The sequence below is a fragment of the Dermacentor silvarum genome, chromosome 7 (genome assembly GCF_013339745.2).
Source record: "Dermacentor silvarum isolate Dsil-2018 chromosome 7, BIME_Dsil_1.4, whole genome shotgun sequence".
NCBI lineage: Eukaryota > Metazoa > Arthropoda > Arachnida > Ixodida > Ixodidae > Dermacentor > Dermacentor silvarum.
The window spans coordinates 156,561,331-156,580,777 of record NC_051160.1 but is presented as its reverse complement, the minus strand read 5'-3'; the positions used below and the strand labels follow the sequence as shown (position 1 = coordinate 156,580,777).

The 19,447-nt window shown below is 46.9% G+C and overlaps 1 protein-coding gene across 1 annotated transcript in view; it reads right to left on the bottom strand.

Annotated features, from left to right (window-relative positions):
* The window catches only part of LOC119459291 (medium-chain acyl-CoA ligase ACSF2, mitochondrial-like), a 188,613-nt gene that overhangs the window by 58,591 nt on the left and 110,575 nt on the right, over nucleotides 1–19,447 (bottom strand). The window contains exons 10-11 of the mRNA XM_049671652.1: nucleotides 10,880–10,971; nucleotides 3,448–3,521 (exon numbers count right to left, since the gene is read on the bottom strand). Coding sequence (XP_049527609.1) covers nucleotides 3,448–3,521; nucleotides 10,880–10,971 — 166 coding nt within the window. The remainder of the gene's footprint in view (nucleotides 1–3,447; nucleotides 3,522–10,879; nucleotides 10,972–19,447) is intronic.

The following is a 19,447-nucleotide window of genomic DNA, read 5'->3' as shown; positions in this document are numbered from 1 at the left end:
GGAGGCAAGGTGTCACGAAGGGCCTGGTGCAGTTCGTCCTTTATAATGCTTGCTATGGAGCTTACCGTAGGTTGCTCTGTTACAGCGGCCTTTTGCAACTGCTCACGCACTACAGAGCGGATGAGTTCTCGCAGAGAGTCACCGTTGCTTCCTATGGCCGCGAAAATGTCAGCAGTAGACATGCTGTTCGCTTGCCGCTCATATAGGTTCGAGCGGTGCAGAAGCATTTTTTCCATGGTCACGGCCTCGGACAAGAACTCCGCGAACGTCTTCGGAGGGCTCCGTACGAGGCCAGCGAAGAGTTGCTCCTTGACCCCGCGCATCAGATGACGTAACTTCTTCTCCTCCGTCATCCTTGGATCCGCTCGTCGGAAGAGGCGCGTCATGTCTTCGACGTACGTGGTCACAGTTTCGTTTGGCAACTGGACGCGGGCTTGAATCGCTCGTTCCGCTCGTTCGTGGCGATCGGCACTGGTGTAGGTCTCCAAGAGCTGCCGACAAAACTCGCGCCACGACGTCAGTTGCTCCTCGCGGTTCTGAAACCACGTACGCGCGCCATCCTCCAGGTAGAAGTAGACGTGTTGGAGTTTTTCCGTTTCGTTCCATTCGTTCACGGAGGCCACGCGCTCGTATTCGACCATCCAATCTTCGACGTCTTCGAACACTGTGCCGTGAAACGTCTTCGGGATCCGTGGGCTCTCAAGTGTGTACCGGTTCGACATCGTGCTTCCCGTACCGGTTGGGGTGGTTTGAAGGGAAGCGCTGGTCATACCGGTTGATGTGGTGGGAACTGTAGCGTTGACGACTTCTGGAGACAGTCCCCTGATCCTGCGGCTGGCCCGATGCACGGGAGTGTCGACAGGCACTGGATTCGTAGCGCGGATCCTTGGAGGGGTCTGCAACATCCGTGAAGACGCTTACCCAGCACCTCCACCAGTTTGTCACGAGCCTCGAGGAGTAGCCCGGAAGGTTTAATAAACGTAGAGCAGCTGGCTCTTGGAAGACGCGACCGTCGGGGCTGGCTCGAGCAGAGAAGGGGCGCGCGGTCTTCTTTCTTCTCTTGGGCTCGACCCACTCTTGCCCTCGACCCACTACCTACAGGTGGCAATATATATATATATATATATATATATATATATATAGACTGGTTAGCACGCCATCAGTAGTTTTAGAAAGACGTCAATGCTGTTTCTGCATAGCCGTACATGGTAATAAAGGATTTTTTTGTGACATTGTGATGAGCAAGAAGAAACAGACGTACTTCATCGTGTAAATATCAACAAGATATTCGTTTCAAACGTGATTCATTTAGCAATGACGAATTATGGTCACCGTATAGTTACCTCAGAACCAATCTGTATCCAGCAAAATAAAGAAATAAGACATAAAATAAACAAGGAATGAACGACGCGTCTTAAGTCACGCTGCAAACGTAAATTCACGCGAAAAGTGCGTTTTAAGCGACGGTAGCTATTCAGTGTTATTCAAGACATCTCTGGTTTACGGCACTACAACGCGAAGCTCTTTCTCAAAGAGTCAGAATCGTAGAAACACAGTTTGAATGCTCGCGACGCGCGCCGGCTACGTACTTGGAAGTACGGCGGAGCGGGGAAATGAGCCTAGACTACCCCTGCTGCAACCATATGCAAAGCGGCCGCAACACGAGAGCCGTCGCGTAATGCCAGGCGCATTGGAGAAGCGGTGCCGTAGTAGTAAGTGACGTTTGTGTGAAAAGTAAGATATTCTTTTTCCTGAGGAGCCCCTTTAGCTACGCCGAGGATACCTTAAGGAGAAATCCTTAGTCATGCTCATGACTATGGCTTCTACCATCAATGTTTAGTGTTTCCTTCACTTAATACACACGTCAGAACTCATTTCTGCGATTTTTCAGTGTTAATCTTTTGTTGCTGAGTCATTATCATTTTTTCTTAGTCATGCTCATGACTATGACTTCTACCACCATCCTTTAGTGTTTCCGTCACTTAGTACCCACGTCCAAATCATTCCAGTTACATACCAAGTTAACGAAGCGACCATGAGAGCACTAAGATGAAGGCGGCTGTTTCATTACCTACATGACACGCATGTCATGATATTCATGTCATGACCTATCATTTATGTTCGTGATACGCTCTTGTCATATTATGCCAATTTTGTTAAATACCAACTTAACGTAGCGACCATGCGAGCACCAGGACGCAGGTGGCTAGATAGATAGATACTGTCAATGTGGCAAATCTTAGCCAAAAAATGCTTCGCATTTAACACATTTAAACGAACACTTAGTTTGTAGTAGTAACAACTTGCGCTCGTCCACACAGCGCTTGTCCTGTGGTCTTCGTTCCTTTCTCGTCTTTGTTCATTACGCGCTGTTACTTCATACCTTCGCTCAGTTTGTTTGTGACGCATCGCGGCTGCATCACTACTTGACGGGCGAGGATACAATTGTTTCCGATGTTCAGAGGCTATCGGTAAGAGTGTGAGAGAAATAAATTTGTTGGGCAAGAATAATATGGCTTTCCTATGAAATCATCAAGAAGACGTGCAACGAACACATGTCGCGGCCAACTTGCCGTCACTGTTCTGATGCCTAGGGTGCGGTCATATGGCGCATACGGCTTCATGTCTTATGTCAAGTCCCCTGAAGAATTTCGTTTTAATGTGCAGAACATGTTGCAGACGTTGTCGTCTACTTGAGAGGAAAAATCTATTAGCCGCAGAAAATGAGTTTGCTTCAACGGAAATATCACCGAATTTGTGCAATATATTAAGACGACTTAACTGGAGACGACATCCTGTTTAGGCGGAAATCAGTCAGCCCGTTTTTTGAAGTGTGTAACCTGCAGCAAGCAACGCACAGTGTTGATATTTCTCTGCGTAGTCATTATCCCCACGTATAGTCATAACACGGCGTGGTCAATAACACGGAGTGCAGTGGCTTGCGATATGTTAGATTGGAATAGATATGAAATGATATCTGGACGCCAATACTTTTTTAATGTAGACACATACCAGTTATGAACTATCAACTACCAGTTCACGGGTATTTCCGTACAGATAATTACCCTAACATTAGTCATCTTTGCTCCTGAACAAAAGCCTAGCAAAAAACGGCGTTTAGCGACAGAAATGGTACGGGTAATCGTATTTTCCTCCCAAATCAAGACAATGCGTTGCAGTAATCCAGGCGCTGAAACATGAAGCATATTTGATGCAACCTAGGATGTTCATTATGTTATCATGTTTTTATTAAAGTGTATGCTCACGTATAAGCTCAAATATAAAAAAAAATATACGGATCCAATGCATATGTCGGAATATATGTGAAGCGAAGCTCAATTAATGCCGTTAATAAAATGCTTCACAACTACCGGCAATGCGTACTATATTGTTTGCTTTCATCCTACTTCCAGTATATCAGGACATATATAAATAATTCAAACTTACCCTCAGCGGAATTTTGAGGTTCTCTCGGACCAGTTTTCGTAATGAAGGCGTGACAAGGTTGCCCCCGCACTCAGCTGAAAAAGAAATTGCACATGTTGGACCAGTAATAAGTTGTCGTCCTATATGTATAATGATCTTACAACCCAAGCACACGACATGCGGTCGATGTCGGTCTGCGAAGGGTGGAACCGGCTTGCTTGAACTCAAATTACTTGAGAAGACATCAGCCGACGATAAATAACTGCACCTTTAAGCAAATGACTTTTTTTTTTTGGAATACACAAGAAACAAACAGCTTTGCTAGTAATGCTAGATACCTGCATCTTGTTGGGTTCCTCCTTTTTTACTGTGCCGAGCAGTTATGAGCTCGAAAACGGGCTCTCTCTATGGCACCACGGTCCATGGCCTTGGCAGCGTATGTATTATTAAAGCATTGTAGTCTATTGAATTGAGCGCCCCGCCGCCGTGATGCGGCTAGACAACCACTAGAAAACCTTTTTTTATTGCAATAGCAATTATATGGACACTCTAGGCGAATATCCGCCGTCGCGCCTTTGCCGTTGTCGTTGTCGTCGCCGTGCGGTTCCGTATAAAGTCCATGGGCAATAAAATCGTCGCCGCGCGCCGTACGCTGTATGTGTGAGTGAAAGCATGCGACGGTGAGTCGGCAATCGCGGCTTGCGCACACAAGGGCGGCAAGCGGGAAGGAAGCGCAGCTTTCCAGTCGCGCACAACGCTCCGAAGGGAGGGTCAGGAGGGCACCGCTTTACTGCGGCCGCGCTCCCGCCGCGCCGGACGACCATGGGGGGGGACGCGCGCCCCCGCCGGGACGAAAGGCAATCCGGGGGAGGGGGGGGGGGGGGCGTTCTGCGCCGCGAGCGCCCGCCTGCGCGGCTGTACTTTGAAAGCCATGTGCGGCGGGGGCATAGTCAGCCCTCCGTGCGTTTTCGCGGCCGCGATCGCGTTGATGCGAGCGCCGGCACGAAGACCGATCCCACTGACCGATCTGCGGATGCGTTGGTTTTCCGGAAGTAGAACTGCCACCATCTTGGTTGCAGTCAACTGGTCAACCACACCACCGCAGTCCGCGCTCGTTGAGTACTGCGCACGAGCTGCCCACACATCCCTGCGACTCCACCACCGAGAAAAATTCATCATGTATTTTAAGAAATTGCATCGGCTGTTCATTGCAGCATACGAGGCGAACGTTGAAAAGTGCCAGCTGCTCTTTCATTTCGGTTTTTACCCGCTGATTTCGCGTGGAGTATCGTATTTGTTTGAACTTTTTGTGTAGTACATGCTGATGTACGCGGTCATTTTGCGTTACTATTTTTGCACACGTGCATCTCGGTGACCGCTACGTTATGTTTGCTTAGCGACGGACATAATAGGATTTGTATACCTGTTGGAGACAGGTTTGAAATGTGGCGCCGAAACTTTCATGCCCTAATGATGATGCTTACCTACATGTGTTTGGCGCACGACTTGCTGACTTCGGTAACAGCGATATCTAGAAGTTCTTAGGTAAGCTAGGCGTCTCCGCTGTTAAAAACGCAGATGGCCAATTATCGACAAGTCATCGATAGCCAATCAATAGCTAATTAATAATTGATCAATAATCCATGAATTCCAGAAAATTCTGGCGATGACTTCGTAGTGCTCAGCCTAGCCCAAATACATGGCCAACCGATAGCCAATCAATAGCTAATCGATGATCGACAAATAATAAATTCTGGGAAACGCTGGGGATGACTTGGTAGTGCTTAGCATAACCGAAAATCCAGGACTAGTAAGTGCCCATCAGCTACACTGTCTCTTTAGCATTGCGCCTCCAGTGCAAACTACACAAATGTTTTATTTGCATTCAAGCGAATGGTACGCTTGCTGCTTCGAAAACTCCCGACTGCGTGGCGTGAGGCGAGCGTCCCATCTTTTGCGCAGGTCAATACGCGCCGCTCGCCATTGTGAGCAACCGCGATATACCTTCATCAGTGATTCGTACTGGTCGATTAAGCCGCTTAAGACAGCATCATCGCTGTCGCTGCTAGCAATGGCCGAGACCTCTTGCTCATGTTCGGGTGGCGCAGTTGAGCTCTCGGGAACTTCAGGTTGGCAGGTGAAAATAAAAACAGGTCTTATAACACTCTATTTATTTAATTACAATACCCTCAGGGCCCAAGGACATTACGGAGGGGAGTTGGTTTTGATTACAAAAAATTGAACATAAACAACAGTAAATATACATATCATTCCAAATATAAAAGAGGCTCACAAATGAAAAAAAAAAGGTTAAAATAAAATTAAGTATTGTGTTTGACGTGCCTAAACCATGACCTGATTATGAGGCACGCCGAAGTGGCTAGTTGGCTCCAGCATAATTTGGACCACCTGGGGTTCTTTATTGTGTACCTAAAATATCTAAGTTCATATGTGTTTTTGCATTTCGCCCCCCATCGAAATACGGCCGCTATTCGACCCCGTGTTTCTTCTCGCGCTGTCTATTTCAAGTACCACTTATTAATCCGTTGGATCCACGTCTCTGGAAGCTTTCGTTCTTTAGGAAATACATAGAATCCGAAGCCTTTGTCCCTTGTGTGGTTGTTGTATCACCCAGGAACGCAGCAGGTCAATCCCCCATCTTCCTATGGCTCTACACGAACCATAAAAATGGCCAAAAATCGGTCGGAAGCAGGACGCACAGGCACTCCGGGTGGCTGGAGCGGCCGGGTGACTACAAGTACCAACATGCACCGCGGCAGCGGTGGCGTCGTGAAACTGGCCGGTGGGATCAGTCTATTGGCTCGCTGCTGCTGCTGCGCCGACTCACTCCAGCGTTTTGACAGCCAGTTTCCGCGGTCATCGAGTGAGGTGTGTTCATGTTTGCTTGTGCGCGCGTGACACCATGCTTGTTAATTTAGTTAGAATGCTGTGTTTACAAGCTTATACGGCCGATAAACCTACCACCCTTACTTTGTATAGCTGTCCAGTAATTTGCTATCGCTGTTAATGCTTCGCCTTTCAAACTGCGACTTTTTTTTACCGCTAACTTCAATTATGAGCTAGAAAATGGTCTGGATGCCTCCGACAGTTTATCCGTTCGCCAATACTGGGAACGAGTCGGCTTAAAAAGCGGAGCTGTTTAAGCCGACTGTCAGTCCGTAACGCGTTAACAAAAAACCTCGCTGGACGATGACACCACCGCGCGTTGCCTAGCAACCACTTCGCGGAGCGGCGTGTGCTTCACCTCCTCTGCGTGCCGTGCACAGGTTGCCTTGACATGGGACGTTAAGAAGAGGGAAGGAGAGCGCGCGCTATGCTCGGGAGAGAGATAGAGAAAATGAGAGCGAGAGAGAGAGAGAGAACTAAATTGTAGCAGAACCAACGAGGCCACGCGCAGAGCTGCTGCCGATGCCGTCCGCGCTTCCCCGTTTCCCAGCGTTCGCGCCGAACTCGCGCGGTGTCCGTGACTGCAGCAGGCGCCTCTGGCGGCTGCTCGGCATGTTTCGACCAGCCACGCCCCGGCTTGTTAATATCGATACTCAGAGCAGGAATACACAGCCCATCATCTTGTCTACGCAATGAACTGTTCTCAAGAAAATGTATATGGCTTAAATTTTTATTCCTCAAGAACAACGCGGCACACATCTGAAGATGCCTTTGAGCCTCGCTTTGACGTAGTTAGAGTCATTAAGAGCGCCTTCTTTACTTGTACTATTGAAGCATGGAATAACAAGAGTTGTTTCCGGGCTAGTTGGTTTATGGTATAAAGTAAAATTACTGTGGTGTTCAGTCTTGTCCGTGTCTTTTTGTCCACTCTTTATATTTTACTTGAAGCATAAAACATTATTGTGGATTCTGTTAATAAAGGTAGCAATTTTAACGATACGAACATTTGCTTCAGTACACCAAAAGTTCGTGTGCGTGCGATTCGATTTCTAATGTTGCCTTAGTGTTCTTTCTGATCACTTCAATATTTTTGCTTGCAGTGTGTATTGTCATAGTACGTGGCAATTGTACATTCTTTTATTAGGGAATCGTTCAGCAGTTCTATTTCGCTAGCTTGTTCGCAGGGTTTGTGCAACTTTGTGGATTCTTTTCTCTGTGCACTGGAAGCACGCCCCTCCTTCTAACACCAGATGGCGTGCAGTATGTCGAAAAACAAAATTCTCATAAAACGAACAGTTACGCCGCGCTTTCGGGAATCGAAACCAGGGTTACAGTTGTACTTCGGCTCCAATCCCAGCGCTCTCCACAGTGCTTCACGCCCACCTCCTACTGCAATCTAATATTATCAATAAGAAATAAAGTGAACCTGTTTGTTTTTCACAGAGAACATTCCCTGGGCTGCTCAGAACGATGGACAGTAGCTAGCGAAGGCCCATAGCACACCGAGTCCGAGGACAGAGATGTTTATACAACAAAAAGGTTCTCTTGAAGAAACGGAAGAATTACATTGCTGTCATTTTTTTATCCTTGCGAAAGCTAACAGGATGCGTACCCATTGAGAATGAAATGAATGAATTGCCAAAAAAAAACATTTAAACAGATCGCAACCATTTCACCTGTTACGTAAGTATCACATCGCTTATACGTGCCCTAAATATAAATGAATTGCCATACGCAAATTTCTTTTGTACGTATACTGCTTTCTATTCGTACATAATTCTTTTGTACCTTCCCCACTACTTTATGCGTGGTATTGTAGTAGTGACGTGCCTTATAAATGAAAAAATTCGGGGGTTCTACGTGCCAATACCACGATTTGATTGAGGCACACCATAGAGACGGACTCCGGAATAATTTTGACGACCTGGGATTCTTTAACGTGCATCTAATGCACGGTGATACCACGCGGAGATACCACGACATGGTAACGAATCCTTTTTATAGAAAATCCCTGAAGTGGGAAGTATACGTTCACTGTATATATCATGATGATCATCATAATTAGTCAATTATGATTATCTGCATAAAACAACCGAGGAGAGATCTATCGCTCTTTAGAGAGCAGTGCATATCGCTTGAGGAAGCGGTGCATAAAATGACCCAAGTGATGGCTTATGGTTTGAGATGAGCGTTGCTATTTCTAAACGTACTAAGGAGCCAGAGGCTTTTATCTCCTGTGCGCAGCAGATCAGTTCAACCACTCAAAAAGTCAATCGCAGCGTGAGCGCGTCTTAAAGGCGCTTCCCCATAGGGAAGCTGTGTCTCGCGCTATCAGGTGGGATTCCGCTGTCGACAAAGTTGGCCGCGTTCACACTGGAACCCTCGTCGCACTTGACGAAATGCTCAAGTCTCGCGCGATGCGCTGTGCATGCAATGAAGCTCGCCACGTTACTTGTCGCAGGCTTGTTACAAATTTGTGCTTAGTGAAAAAGTATTGGTATGTGTTTATATATAAAAGAAAGATGAAATACAGTGCACACACCAAAAATGCAGATATTATCTCGTGGGCAAATGCGCTGACAAGCTTCCACAAAGGTCACAAATTCCCTATGTTGCGTTGGAAAAGACAAGTCCACTTGTCGAAACGTTGGCTCCTGCTCTTGCCTTGTTCTCGTGTTGCTCATCGTCTTGAATTTCCATCTCCCGCATTCCTCGTGTTTTCCCCAAATTCCAATAGTGTGTCGTTTTGCTTAGTGCAACTTTAGAATCACAAAACTTGCGCTGTAGCCACAAGATGGCATGCTAGCCAGCTGCACAAATTTTCGACTAACTTGCTCAGTTTACCCTCCTTGTTAGCTGATATGCCTGCGCCGAAAAGTGGTCTCGAACTGATCGGCGCGATGAGGTCTTTGTTTTGTCAGGCTTCGTAGATATCGCGCTTGCCGTTTTTGTCGATGATCGGAAATCTTCCAGTCTGAACGGAGCTTAAACAGTCGGAGTTGGAGCGTTGTCGAAGTTTACGTCTCTTACGTCTCATGTCTTATGGCTCATGTCAATAGAGTAGCTTAGTGCAGTTATTCACTCGGGGCTGCGCAGTCTTAAGCGGGGTGTATGATATTCTAAAATAAAATAACGAAGCGTTTTTATAGTATGATCATAAACGTAGTGCAAATATATATCTTTACAATATAGGTTAATTCGCTAATTATAGTTATCTTCATAAGAGGATACGAGAGAACTATATATCAAATGTATATCCACACCTTTATTCCCCAGTGCCTCTCGATTGTGATGGCGGAAAAACACGATTTCAAAATACATGCACAAAACCGGTGTGCTGTGCTATTTGCTCATTTCGACATTGCTTCAGTATTGGCTTAACATGTAGCACAATGCGACGTGAAACGGCCTTCGACAATGTTACTGTAGTCCTTCGCAAAAGACAGATAACTTGTTCCGAGACATCAATCTGCGGTTTAAGTATTGACATGATTATCGGCATAATAAGGTTTCACTGAAACATGCTTTCGTAATATTGCGCGCATTAGTCTTAAAGGCTGAAACGTTCATTGAAGATAGCTTTGATATTTTTTACTGCGTTTTCGTCATAGTCTTTTTTATGAAATTTATCTCGTGGGGACCGTTAACTCACGGTGTTCTAAAAAAACATCTTTTATTATTCATACACTATGTATAGCTAGGGGCACGACGGTGTAAATGAATAACGCTTTGAAAACCTCGCTAATTGTCAGGATAGATACGTAGGCGATTTACTGTGTTAAATTGCGTTGTTTTTCAGAAGCATCTTGCGCTCTGTTTCGTGTATGCCACCTCGACTTTGGAAAAAGTCAGTGCTTCATGGAACATTGCTTAATTTGCTGTCGCACAGAACAAAATCACAATGCTAAAACGCTTAAATATAGTGCTGTGAATAATTCCATGCTGTGTGTCGTTCGCATCTAGCTACAGAGTGCTGCTGGTTATTGGCACCTCATAAAACACCAGAAAACATCAACGCTGCGACGTAACAGTCGCGACCATTATGTGTACTTTTCGACACCATGATTATATGTTTGCAAGTTTACGCGTAAGACGCAATAAACCGCGTGACCTACTTAGTATCAAAGAATAATTAGGATCAGTGGACAATGCCTCAAAAAGCTTTTGAAGTTAAGTCGTAGGCCTGTCTTAAGGCGAGAATGGTGTTCCCTGCCATCAGGCGAGTAGTGACCTTGTCGTGACAACATCGCAGCTTTGCGACAGGAATTGCTGTCGCCCCTAAGTATTAGATTTTGACGTGACACGACGACGGTAAACTGTGCTTGAAAATTTAACGCCGTGACGACAGCTCTATGTGTCAAATTGCACAAATAAGGTCATTCTTTATTAGTTCGAAATATTTTCGGTTCTTTCATGCTGGAGTGCCTAAAATGAAAATGCTGACTCCCGAAGCATATCAGTATATATGTGTGCAAAAATTATCGGCAGCAGTTTAGCATCGGGTTTACCATTGGCATCGAGTGAAAATAGAAGAAAAGTTGCTGACCTCTTCTGAGGGAAGAAACGTCGTACTGCTTGAACAACGGACTTTTGATCATGTCCACGTACGTCGTCGGGGATCCACAGACATCTGTGCACCTGCGAAAAAAAGCGCATGGCCGCCGTCAAGTGCGATGGATTTGCGTCGAGCGGGACATGAGGTGTATGTAGGTAGGTAGTAAACTACATTGAGGTTCTGAAGAAATCACCCCCCCCCCCCCCCATTTTTATATTATTGCGATAGCAACTATATGGACACTCAAAAGCATAATTCTGCCGTCGGCGTCGCCGTCGCCGTCGCCGTCAGGTTCCGTATGACGTCAATGGAGATGAAATCGTCGCCGCGCGCCGCCGAACGCTATATGTGCGAGTGAAAGGGCGCGAGGGACGCGCGCTTTCACGCGGAGTGAACCCACGGCGGAGAACAAACGCGCGTTCTGTGCCGTGCTCCCTTAAGGGCTGCAGAAGTAGGCGTCTCTTTCCTCCTTTACAATCACCATATAATTAGAGCAAACGCGCCTTCTTCCGACGCGCGAAAGGCCGTGGGGGGAGGGGGAGGGAAGGGAGGTGACGTTTAGCTGCGGCACCAAGTGCCTATTTATATCAGAGGCTCCGGCAACAGTCACCAACGCCGCACGCATTTTGTGCGAACAAAACGGCGACGGCGTCGACAGCAGTTCTGCGTGTTGCCGGTGCTGCTGCATGTCCAAGTTTATACAGCCGATAAAGCTACTATCATTACTCCGTATAGCTCTCTACAAATTTGCTATCGCAATTGATGCTTTGCCTTTCAGGTGAAACTGCGACAACTTTTTTTATGGCAATTTCAATATTCATGGCAGCAGATATTTCTAATTCTAGCCTTCACATTCACTTTCGACCCTATGTGAGTGAAAAAAAATTTGAGGACGCTTAAGCTTCGCCTTTAAGAGTGAAGCGCGCCTGAAATAAAAAAAAAAACCCCTGACTGTTTCTCAAGCTTCCCGGCAACTACGGATTCCTTTTTTCTGCACCTTCGCCTCGGCGCGCCGCTGCCGGGGAGGCGAGCACCATCTGGATGGTGTTTTTGCAAGGAAAGACGACCGGGGCGCGCCGCTGTATAAATGGTAGAAATGCTGGTAAAGGGATTTTTGTTTGAGTTTCCGCGTAACAGAATTATGTCTTCTCGTATATTCAAATTACAATCCGACGCTATTATTCCAGTAGGTTGCGGTCAAGTCACACAGTATGATTTTTGTGACAGATTTTACTTTGAGAAATTCAATTCGTTCACCAGCACTCTGCGCCACGCGGAGGGCCCGCGTGATCGGGGTGGTTCGGGATGATTTTCTTGGTCGCGGAAGCTGACGCCGAGACAGACGCCAATGCCGACGTCAGATTTTCTGCTATACGGGACCCTTAATGCTATGTCATTAAATTTACAGGCAAATATTGGAGCTTAAGTTGTGCAATATTCATGACAGCAGATATTTTTTTTCAGATTGTTGCTCACACGCTTCAAACAACAAAAGCTTAACATGTTGAACACAAGTTGCATATATAAAAAACTTCAACTCTTAGAATAAACTCGAATATTAGAGTCTTAAGTAGTACTGGCTATACTTGTGGAGCCATGATCTTGATATTGCACGAATTTGGCCTATAGGCCTACAGTGCACTTCCTCACTCTTCCCACTAACTACTTGGAACCTTCCACTACGGCGTGTTCATTATTATATGGTGGCTTTAGCAAGTAAAACTCAATACTGTAATGCTTAATTTGAAAGCCACTGCGCACGCTATCATCTGGGGTTGTGGGCACGGTCGTTGTGCTTCGTTTCTACAATACTGCCGCCGTTGTAACCAAGCTGACACAGCCACAACATAATTCTGTGGAAGCTCAGGACTTGGAATTGAAAGATAACTCTAATGGTGCAAGGAACTAAAATTGGCACTTCGAAATGTGTTATACGAATGTGTTGTTGACACTGTGGCTCCAATGTTCATTCTTTAATTATGGTAATGTAAAGGCATTTATTGCACGCAAGCGTTAGGGCTGACCGTTCGATCAGTTCAGGGAACCGCGAGTGCGAGTGGCGTAGTTCGAGCGATGCGCTGGAGAGGCTGACCCATTAGTCAGCGCTGGTAAAGATGCCCCACTGCATCGTCCCTCTTCTTCACTACAATTACCCCGGGGACGAAAAAGGGAGCCGTCCGGCGATCTAACAGTTCGTCACTATTAGTTAAGCATAATACGGCTTGAGGCGCTCGTCGTTGACAATGTCGCGTCCGCGACGGCGCATGTCCGAAGATGGTTCAACGGGCTAAATCACATAGTTGACGGGGGACGCACGCTTTACGATGTGGTAGGGACCTTCATACTTAAGGATTAACTTGGAAGACCGACCAGGTGCAGCGGAAGGAGCTGAGAGCCACACAAGCGCTCCAGGAAGAAAGGTGGGCGCAGAGGTGGTGTCACGGCGAGTGCTCTTCTGGCTAGCTTGGTCATTGGAGTTAAAGGCCCGGGTGAGGTGGCGGCATTCTTCGGCATGTCTCACCGTATCAGAAATGGGCGCGCATTCAGATGCGCCGGGCCGGTATGGTAGCATTGTGTCGATTGTGTGCGATGGTTGCCGGCCGTACAATTAGAAATATGGCGAAAAACACGTAGTGCTCTGCGTAGCGGTATTGTACGCGTAGGTGACGAAGGGCAGAATGTCATCCCAGTTCATGTGGTCGGAGGAATCGTACACTGAGAGCATGTCGCCGAGCACACGGTTGAATCTTTCCCTGAGTCCATTGGTTTGAGTATGGTGCGCCGTTGCTGTGCGATGAACAACGTGGCACTCTTTGAGAACAGCTTCAACTACTTCGGAGAGGAAGACATGTCCGTGGTCACTGAGGAGCTCCTGGGGTGGCCCAATCACGTAGGATGAATCGACGAAGCAGGAAGGAGGCAACGTCGCGCGCTGTAGCTGCTGGACGCACCGCAGTTTCAGCGTATCGCGTAAGGTGATCAACTACCACAATGGCCCAGCGATTTCCAGCCGATGTCTTGGGAAGGGGCCCGTACAAATCTATACCGACGCGCCCAAAGGGCCGGGTTGGGCAAGGTAAAGGTTGCAGCCCAGCTGGCGAGAGGCGGGGTGAAGATTTCCGGCGCTGGCAATCGGGACTAGAGCGTACGAACTTTTGAACGTAGCTGTACATCCCTCACCAGTAGTACCGCTGCTGAAGGCGCTGGTAAGTCTTGAAAACGCCAGTAGTGGGCACACTGGGGTTCGGCGTGGAAAGCTGTGCATACTTCGGAACGCAGGCTGCGAGGCACTACTAACAACCACTGGCGGCCGTCGGAGCTGTAATTGCGCCGGTGAAGCAGGTCGTCGCGAATGGCGAAATGGTGAGCTTGACGACGCAACGCGCGGGTTGTTGACCTGGTCGATGGATCAGAGAGCCTGCCTATAAGCGACGCACTCCAGGGGTCCTTGCGCTGCCCGGAAGCGATGGTGAAAAGGTCGATGGAAGACACAGTCAACCGAGATATATTGTTGTCAGTCAATGGAGATTGCGAGAGGGCATCGGCGTCCGAGGAGTGTCGTCCGCTGCTGTAGAGTACGCGGATGTCGTATTCTTGCAGGCAAAGTGCCCAACGTGCAAGACGGCCGGACTGACCTTTCAATGAAGCTAGCCAACATAGTGCGTGGTGGTCCGTGATGACATCAAATGGACGGCCATACAAATATGGCCGGAACTTAGTAAGAGCCCAGGTGATCGCGCCATTCTTTTTTCTGTCACGGTGTAATTATTCTCGGCTTTTGTAAGCGTTCGGCTGGCCTGAGCGACGACATACTCAGGGAACCCTGGCTTGCGTTGCACGAGGACAGCGCCAAGGCCAACACCGCTAGCATCTGTGTGTATCTCTGTAGGGGCCGTCTGGTCGTAGTGGCGCAAAATTGGGGGCGAAGTCAGCAAACGACGAAGACTCGTGAACGCCGCGTCGCACTCTGATGACCACGAGGTGAGGAGCCCGTTGTTCCCTAGGAGCTTCGTCAGGGGCGATACGATGGCGGCGAAATTCCGAATGAAGCGTTGCTTAGTTTCGCGGCATCGTCCTATTTATTGATGACGCTTACTCGCTCGTACGTGGACAGACAGTCCTCCACGTCGTTTTCGTCTGTGCCACTGAAATAGGAGGATCCTTGTGGCGAGCTAGACCAGAGCACACGACGGAGGGTGCAGGAGGCGTTTGCTGGGTCGTCGGCTGAGATGCGTCCTGAGACATGGTTGAAGAGAGGGTACGGGATCGAAGCTCCAGGATGCGTTCGAGCGTAGCACCCTCCACCACTTGTAAAGGCGTTTATTGCACACAAGCGTTAGGGCTGACCGTTCGATCAGTTCAGGGAACCCCGAGCGGCGTAGTCCGAGCGATGCGCTGGAGAGACTGCCCCACTAAACAGCGCTGGTAAGGATGTCCCACTGCATCGTCCCTCTACTTCACTACACTAATAATTGTTACAACTTAGAGAATCGCCACAAACGCAGCAAAAGAGTTTTGATTTCTTCAACCAAGTGCTTTCATGAAAAATTCGTATACATGCTGGTTACACAAAGGCTGCGAAAAAAGCCACCGAGTTTCATGTGTGGTGCACCGAAACTCAATTGGATCGATGGCCCTGTGCAAGGTGTCCGAGTTCTCAGTTTGAAATAACACTAGTGGTGCTTTTATTACTTTAACGCTTTTTAAAGGAGACAGCGCTAAGGATGTGGACGCAGAAGAGGCACACAGAAAGTATATGGCGCTCCACATTGTTTTTTTTTCCTCTGTGCCTTTTTTTCTGCGTGCTACCTTACTGATGTCCCATTTAAAAAATTCATAACTAATTAGCCATCGTTTGCGCATCAGCTATCACAACAGTTAGATTCTTTAGGAACATAATAGACGAGTAATATTAAGGCGGTCATGCGATGCAAAACACTCTGTATAACTCTTAAACATTTTCCTTCATTTTTAAGCCACTTGGTTACATTGGTAGGCGCTTCCAATGAAAGAATTGTACTGTAGTTTAAATAAACTCAGCGAAGAGACTTGCTTTGAGCCCATGCTTGAGAATAAGTTATTTTGCCGATACATTTATTTCTTTCAATCCTGGGTCTCGACGTGCCAAAATCACGATATGGTTATTCGGAACGGCGTACTGGAAAATGGCGGAATAATTCCGACCTCCTGGGGTCTTTACCGTGCAAGTAAATCTAGGTACCTAAGTAAAAGAGAATTTTTTTCATTCAGTTCCCATTGAAATGGGGCAGCAGCGGCTGCGATTGAACCCACGAAATTGAGATCAGCAGCGTAATACTATAGCTACGAAGCTACTGCGGCGGGGCATTTTAACAGCGGAGCTGTTTAAGGCGGGCGTAATTGGTCTGCTGAATCCAAAAATGTGGGCCGATCCTGGTAGTAGTGCAGAAAGGGTCCAAGTGCAACGGCACATACCCCTGTGAACTAGCGAAGCTGAGCCTGGCTAAGTCTAGCTAAGCATGGGTGGGACTACTTAAGCTTAGTTAGTCATCGATATGCAATTGATAGCCAATGAATAGCTAATGAATAATCGATCAATAAATTCCGAAAAATGCTGGGGATATTTTAGTGCTCAGCCTAGCCCAAGTATGCAGGCAATATCTTGCGATAGCCAAACATCGGTTCTGGGACGACAACACCGGAGGAAACGCCCATGCCCGGTTTCTTCATAAGCAACGCGCGGATGGGCTACCATTTTAGTGGGCAGTGGAGCAGCGCTTGTTGCAGTATGCTTCATATGCATCATTTCTTCGCTCCTCAGGTGCGTAACAATTTGGCCTTGTACGCTAGACGGAGTGACAATCGCTCCCTTTTGCTGCTCCCCTGCCCACTTGTTTTGTTCGATAGTGTGTGTGACTGCATTAATATGAGTCTGCTGTTGTTACAATGTGGCGACGTCGAGAAAAACCCTGGGCCCCCAAAACCTCAAAAATCAAGCCAAGATGTCGTTGCTTCTAATAGTGTTAATGAGCTTCAGTCCGAAGAAATTAGTACTGTCCTACAAATGCTAAAAGACATAAAGAAAACAACAGGTGAGCTTGCCAAAGGCCAGACTGAGTTAAAAAGGACGTGAAGGACGTCAAAACAAGCCAACAAGCTATTGAAAGCAAGCTAACTGACATATACCGCCGCCTCGAATCACTCGAAAGAAAATCGGAAACGCTTGACAATGTCTCTAGTGATTTGGTTAAAGTTCAACAGTCAGCGGAAAGCTTGGAAAAACAGCAGGTCACCCTAATGGCGCGTCTAGATGATCTGGAGGACAGGTCAAGGCGTAACAATCTAATTTTTTATGGCATACCTGACTCCCGCGAATCATGGCTGCAGACCGAAATAAAACAATTGCTGCCTTGTCGTCTGCGATGGAAAGTGATCTGCCACCGAACTCGGTTGAACGCGCGCATCGTATCGGGGCCTTTTCAGACGGGAAGTGCCGCCCCGTCATAATGAAATTAACGAACGTTAAGGTCAAGCAAACCATACTTTCGTCGCGCAGCAAGCTGAAAGCTAACAACATTTCTGTGTCTGAGGACTTCTTGCCCGCTACAAGACACGCTAGGAAAAAGCTTATCGAATTTGGTAAGCGCCAGCCCGATTCTCCCCCGTTTCAGATCAGATTTAATAAGCTTTTTATTGGTAGCCAATCCTTCTTGTATGACCCAACGAGTGACAGCGTCAAGCAAATTAAGCACTCACTCCCTGATGGCGCTGCCACAGGCGTCAGTTCAGGCAGTTCTTTTGCTACGTAGGAACACGCGAGGGGTAGTGGCGTTTCTTCAGCAGCACATGTCCCTGTGCTTCTTGCTAACGTAAGAAGTGTGATAAACAAGCGCGATGCACTTAACTCTATCATTGACAACTGCGGTGCCGGTATTATCGCTTTAACTGAAACGTGGTTGCACCCTCAAGTGTACGACTGTGAAATTTTAGATATATCCCGCTTTCATATCTTCCGTTGTGACCGCATGGCTGGCCATGGCGGTGGCGTACTGCTTGCCATTTCGAAATCTTTGCCTTGTCATAAGGTTAACTTTCACAGCGACCTAGAAATAGTGTGCGCCAGCGTTGACATAGGCCATAGAAAATTTATTTTCGCTGTCTGTTACCGCCCTCCCTCTTACCCGTCTTCCTTCACTGCCGAACTTCATGACGCACTAAGCACACTTTTGTACTGCATCCAAAGCGCCCGTTATATTAATGGGGGACTTTAACTTTCCGAATATAATTTGGAACGCCGATCCACCTGCTTGTCATCCATACTCTTCAAAGTGTAATGATTTCTTGATCTTTGTTCTTTATTTTCTTTAACTCACTAGTACGTGAACCAACAAGGATTTCAAAGGAAACTGCCAATATCTTAGACTTGATATTGTGCTCTCATCCTGACCTTATTACGGATGTTTCATGTATACCTGGTGTAAGCGACCATCTAGCTCTTTCATATAACGTTACGTCTCCTCTGTTAAAGCCAGCTGTGAAAAATAAGTTAATATATGACTACAACAAGGCAAATGTTAATAGTATAACTTGGAACTATCTAACTTCTTTGATCTCTTCTTAAGTAACTTCGACGATCGCACGGTCGACAATAACTGGATCATATTCAGAAACAAAGTACATGAATTAACTGATAAGTTTATTCCATCGCGTATAATAGCATCGAATTCTAAGGCGCCTTGGTTTAATTCCCACCTAAAGCGGCTTTGCAATCGGAAAAAGCGCCTGTACCGCCTCGCAAAAAAAAGTCCTTTGGCATCTAAGTGGGACGCTTACAAGAACGCGAACGAAGCTTACATAGCAGCTAAAAAACTCGCTAAAAGTACATTTCAAGAATGCACTTTGCCTACAATACTTACAAAAGATCCGAAAAGTTTTGGCGCATCATAAACCCTTCCGAAGAATATACAATAACCTTAGCTGATTCTAGTGGGTCAACAATACCCGACGCTGAATGTCCCCAAATCCTGAACTCCGTATTCTGCAGTAATTTCGTTCTATGTCCTGATCCTGTGTTTCCCACCCTAGATAGCTGCAATTACCCGGCTATGGACTTTATTATGATTGAGCCATTTGGGGTAGAAAATGTAATAAAAAATCTGAAGGTGTCGTCCAGCCCTGGCCCAGACCTGGTTACCGCAAAGTTTTTGAAAATCACTTCTGTTTACTCATCCTTAATACTTTCAAAAATATTCCAGCAATCTTTGGACACCAATCAGCTCCCTGCAGACTGGAAATTGGGAGGGTGGTTCCACTTCACAAGTCCGGCAACAAAAGCTCACCTCATAACTACCGCCCCATTTCCCTCACTAGCATTCCTTGTAAAGTACTCGAACATATCTTGTCGTCTCAATTAGTTAAGCACCTAGACGATAACTCATTCTTCACACGCGCACAGCATGGTTTCCGCAAAGTTTTTCCTGTGAAACACAACTGCTTTCGTTCACTCACGATCTTCATCTTATTCTTGATAAAGGTTCATGCGCAGACTGTGTTTTCCTTCGACTTTGCTAAGGCTTTCGA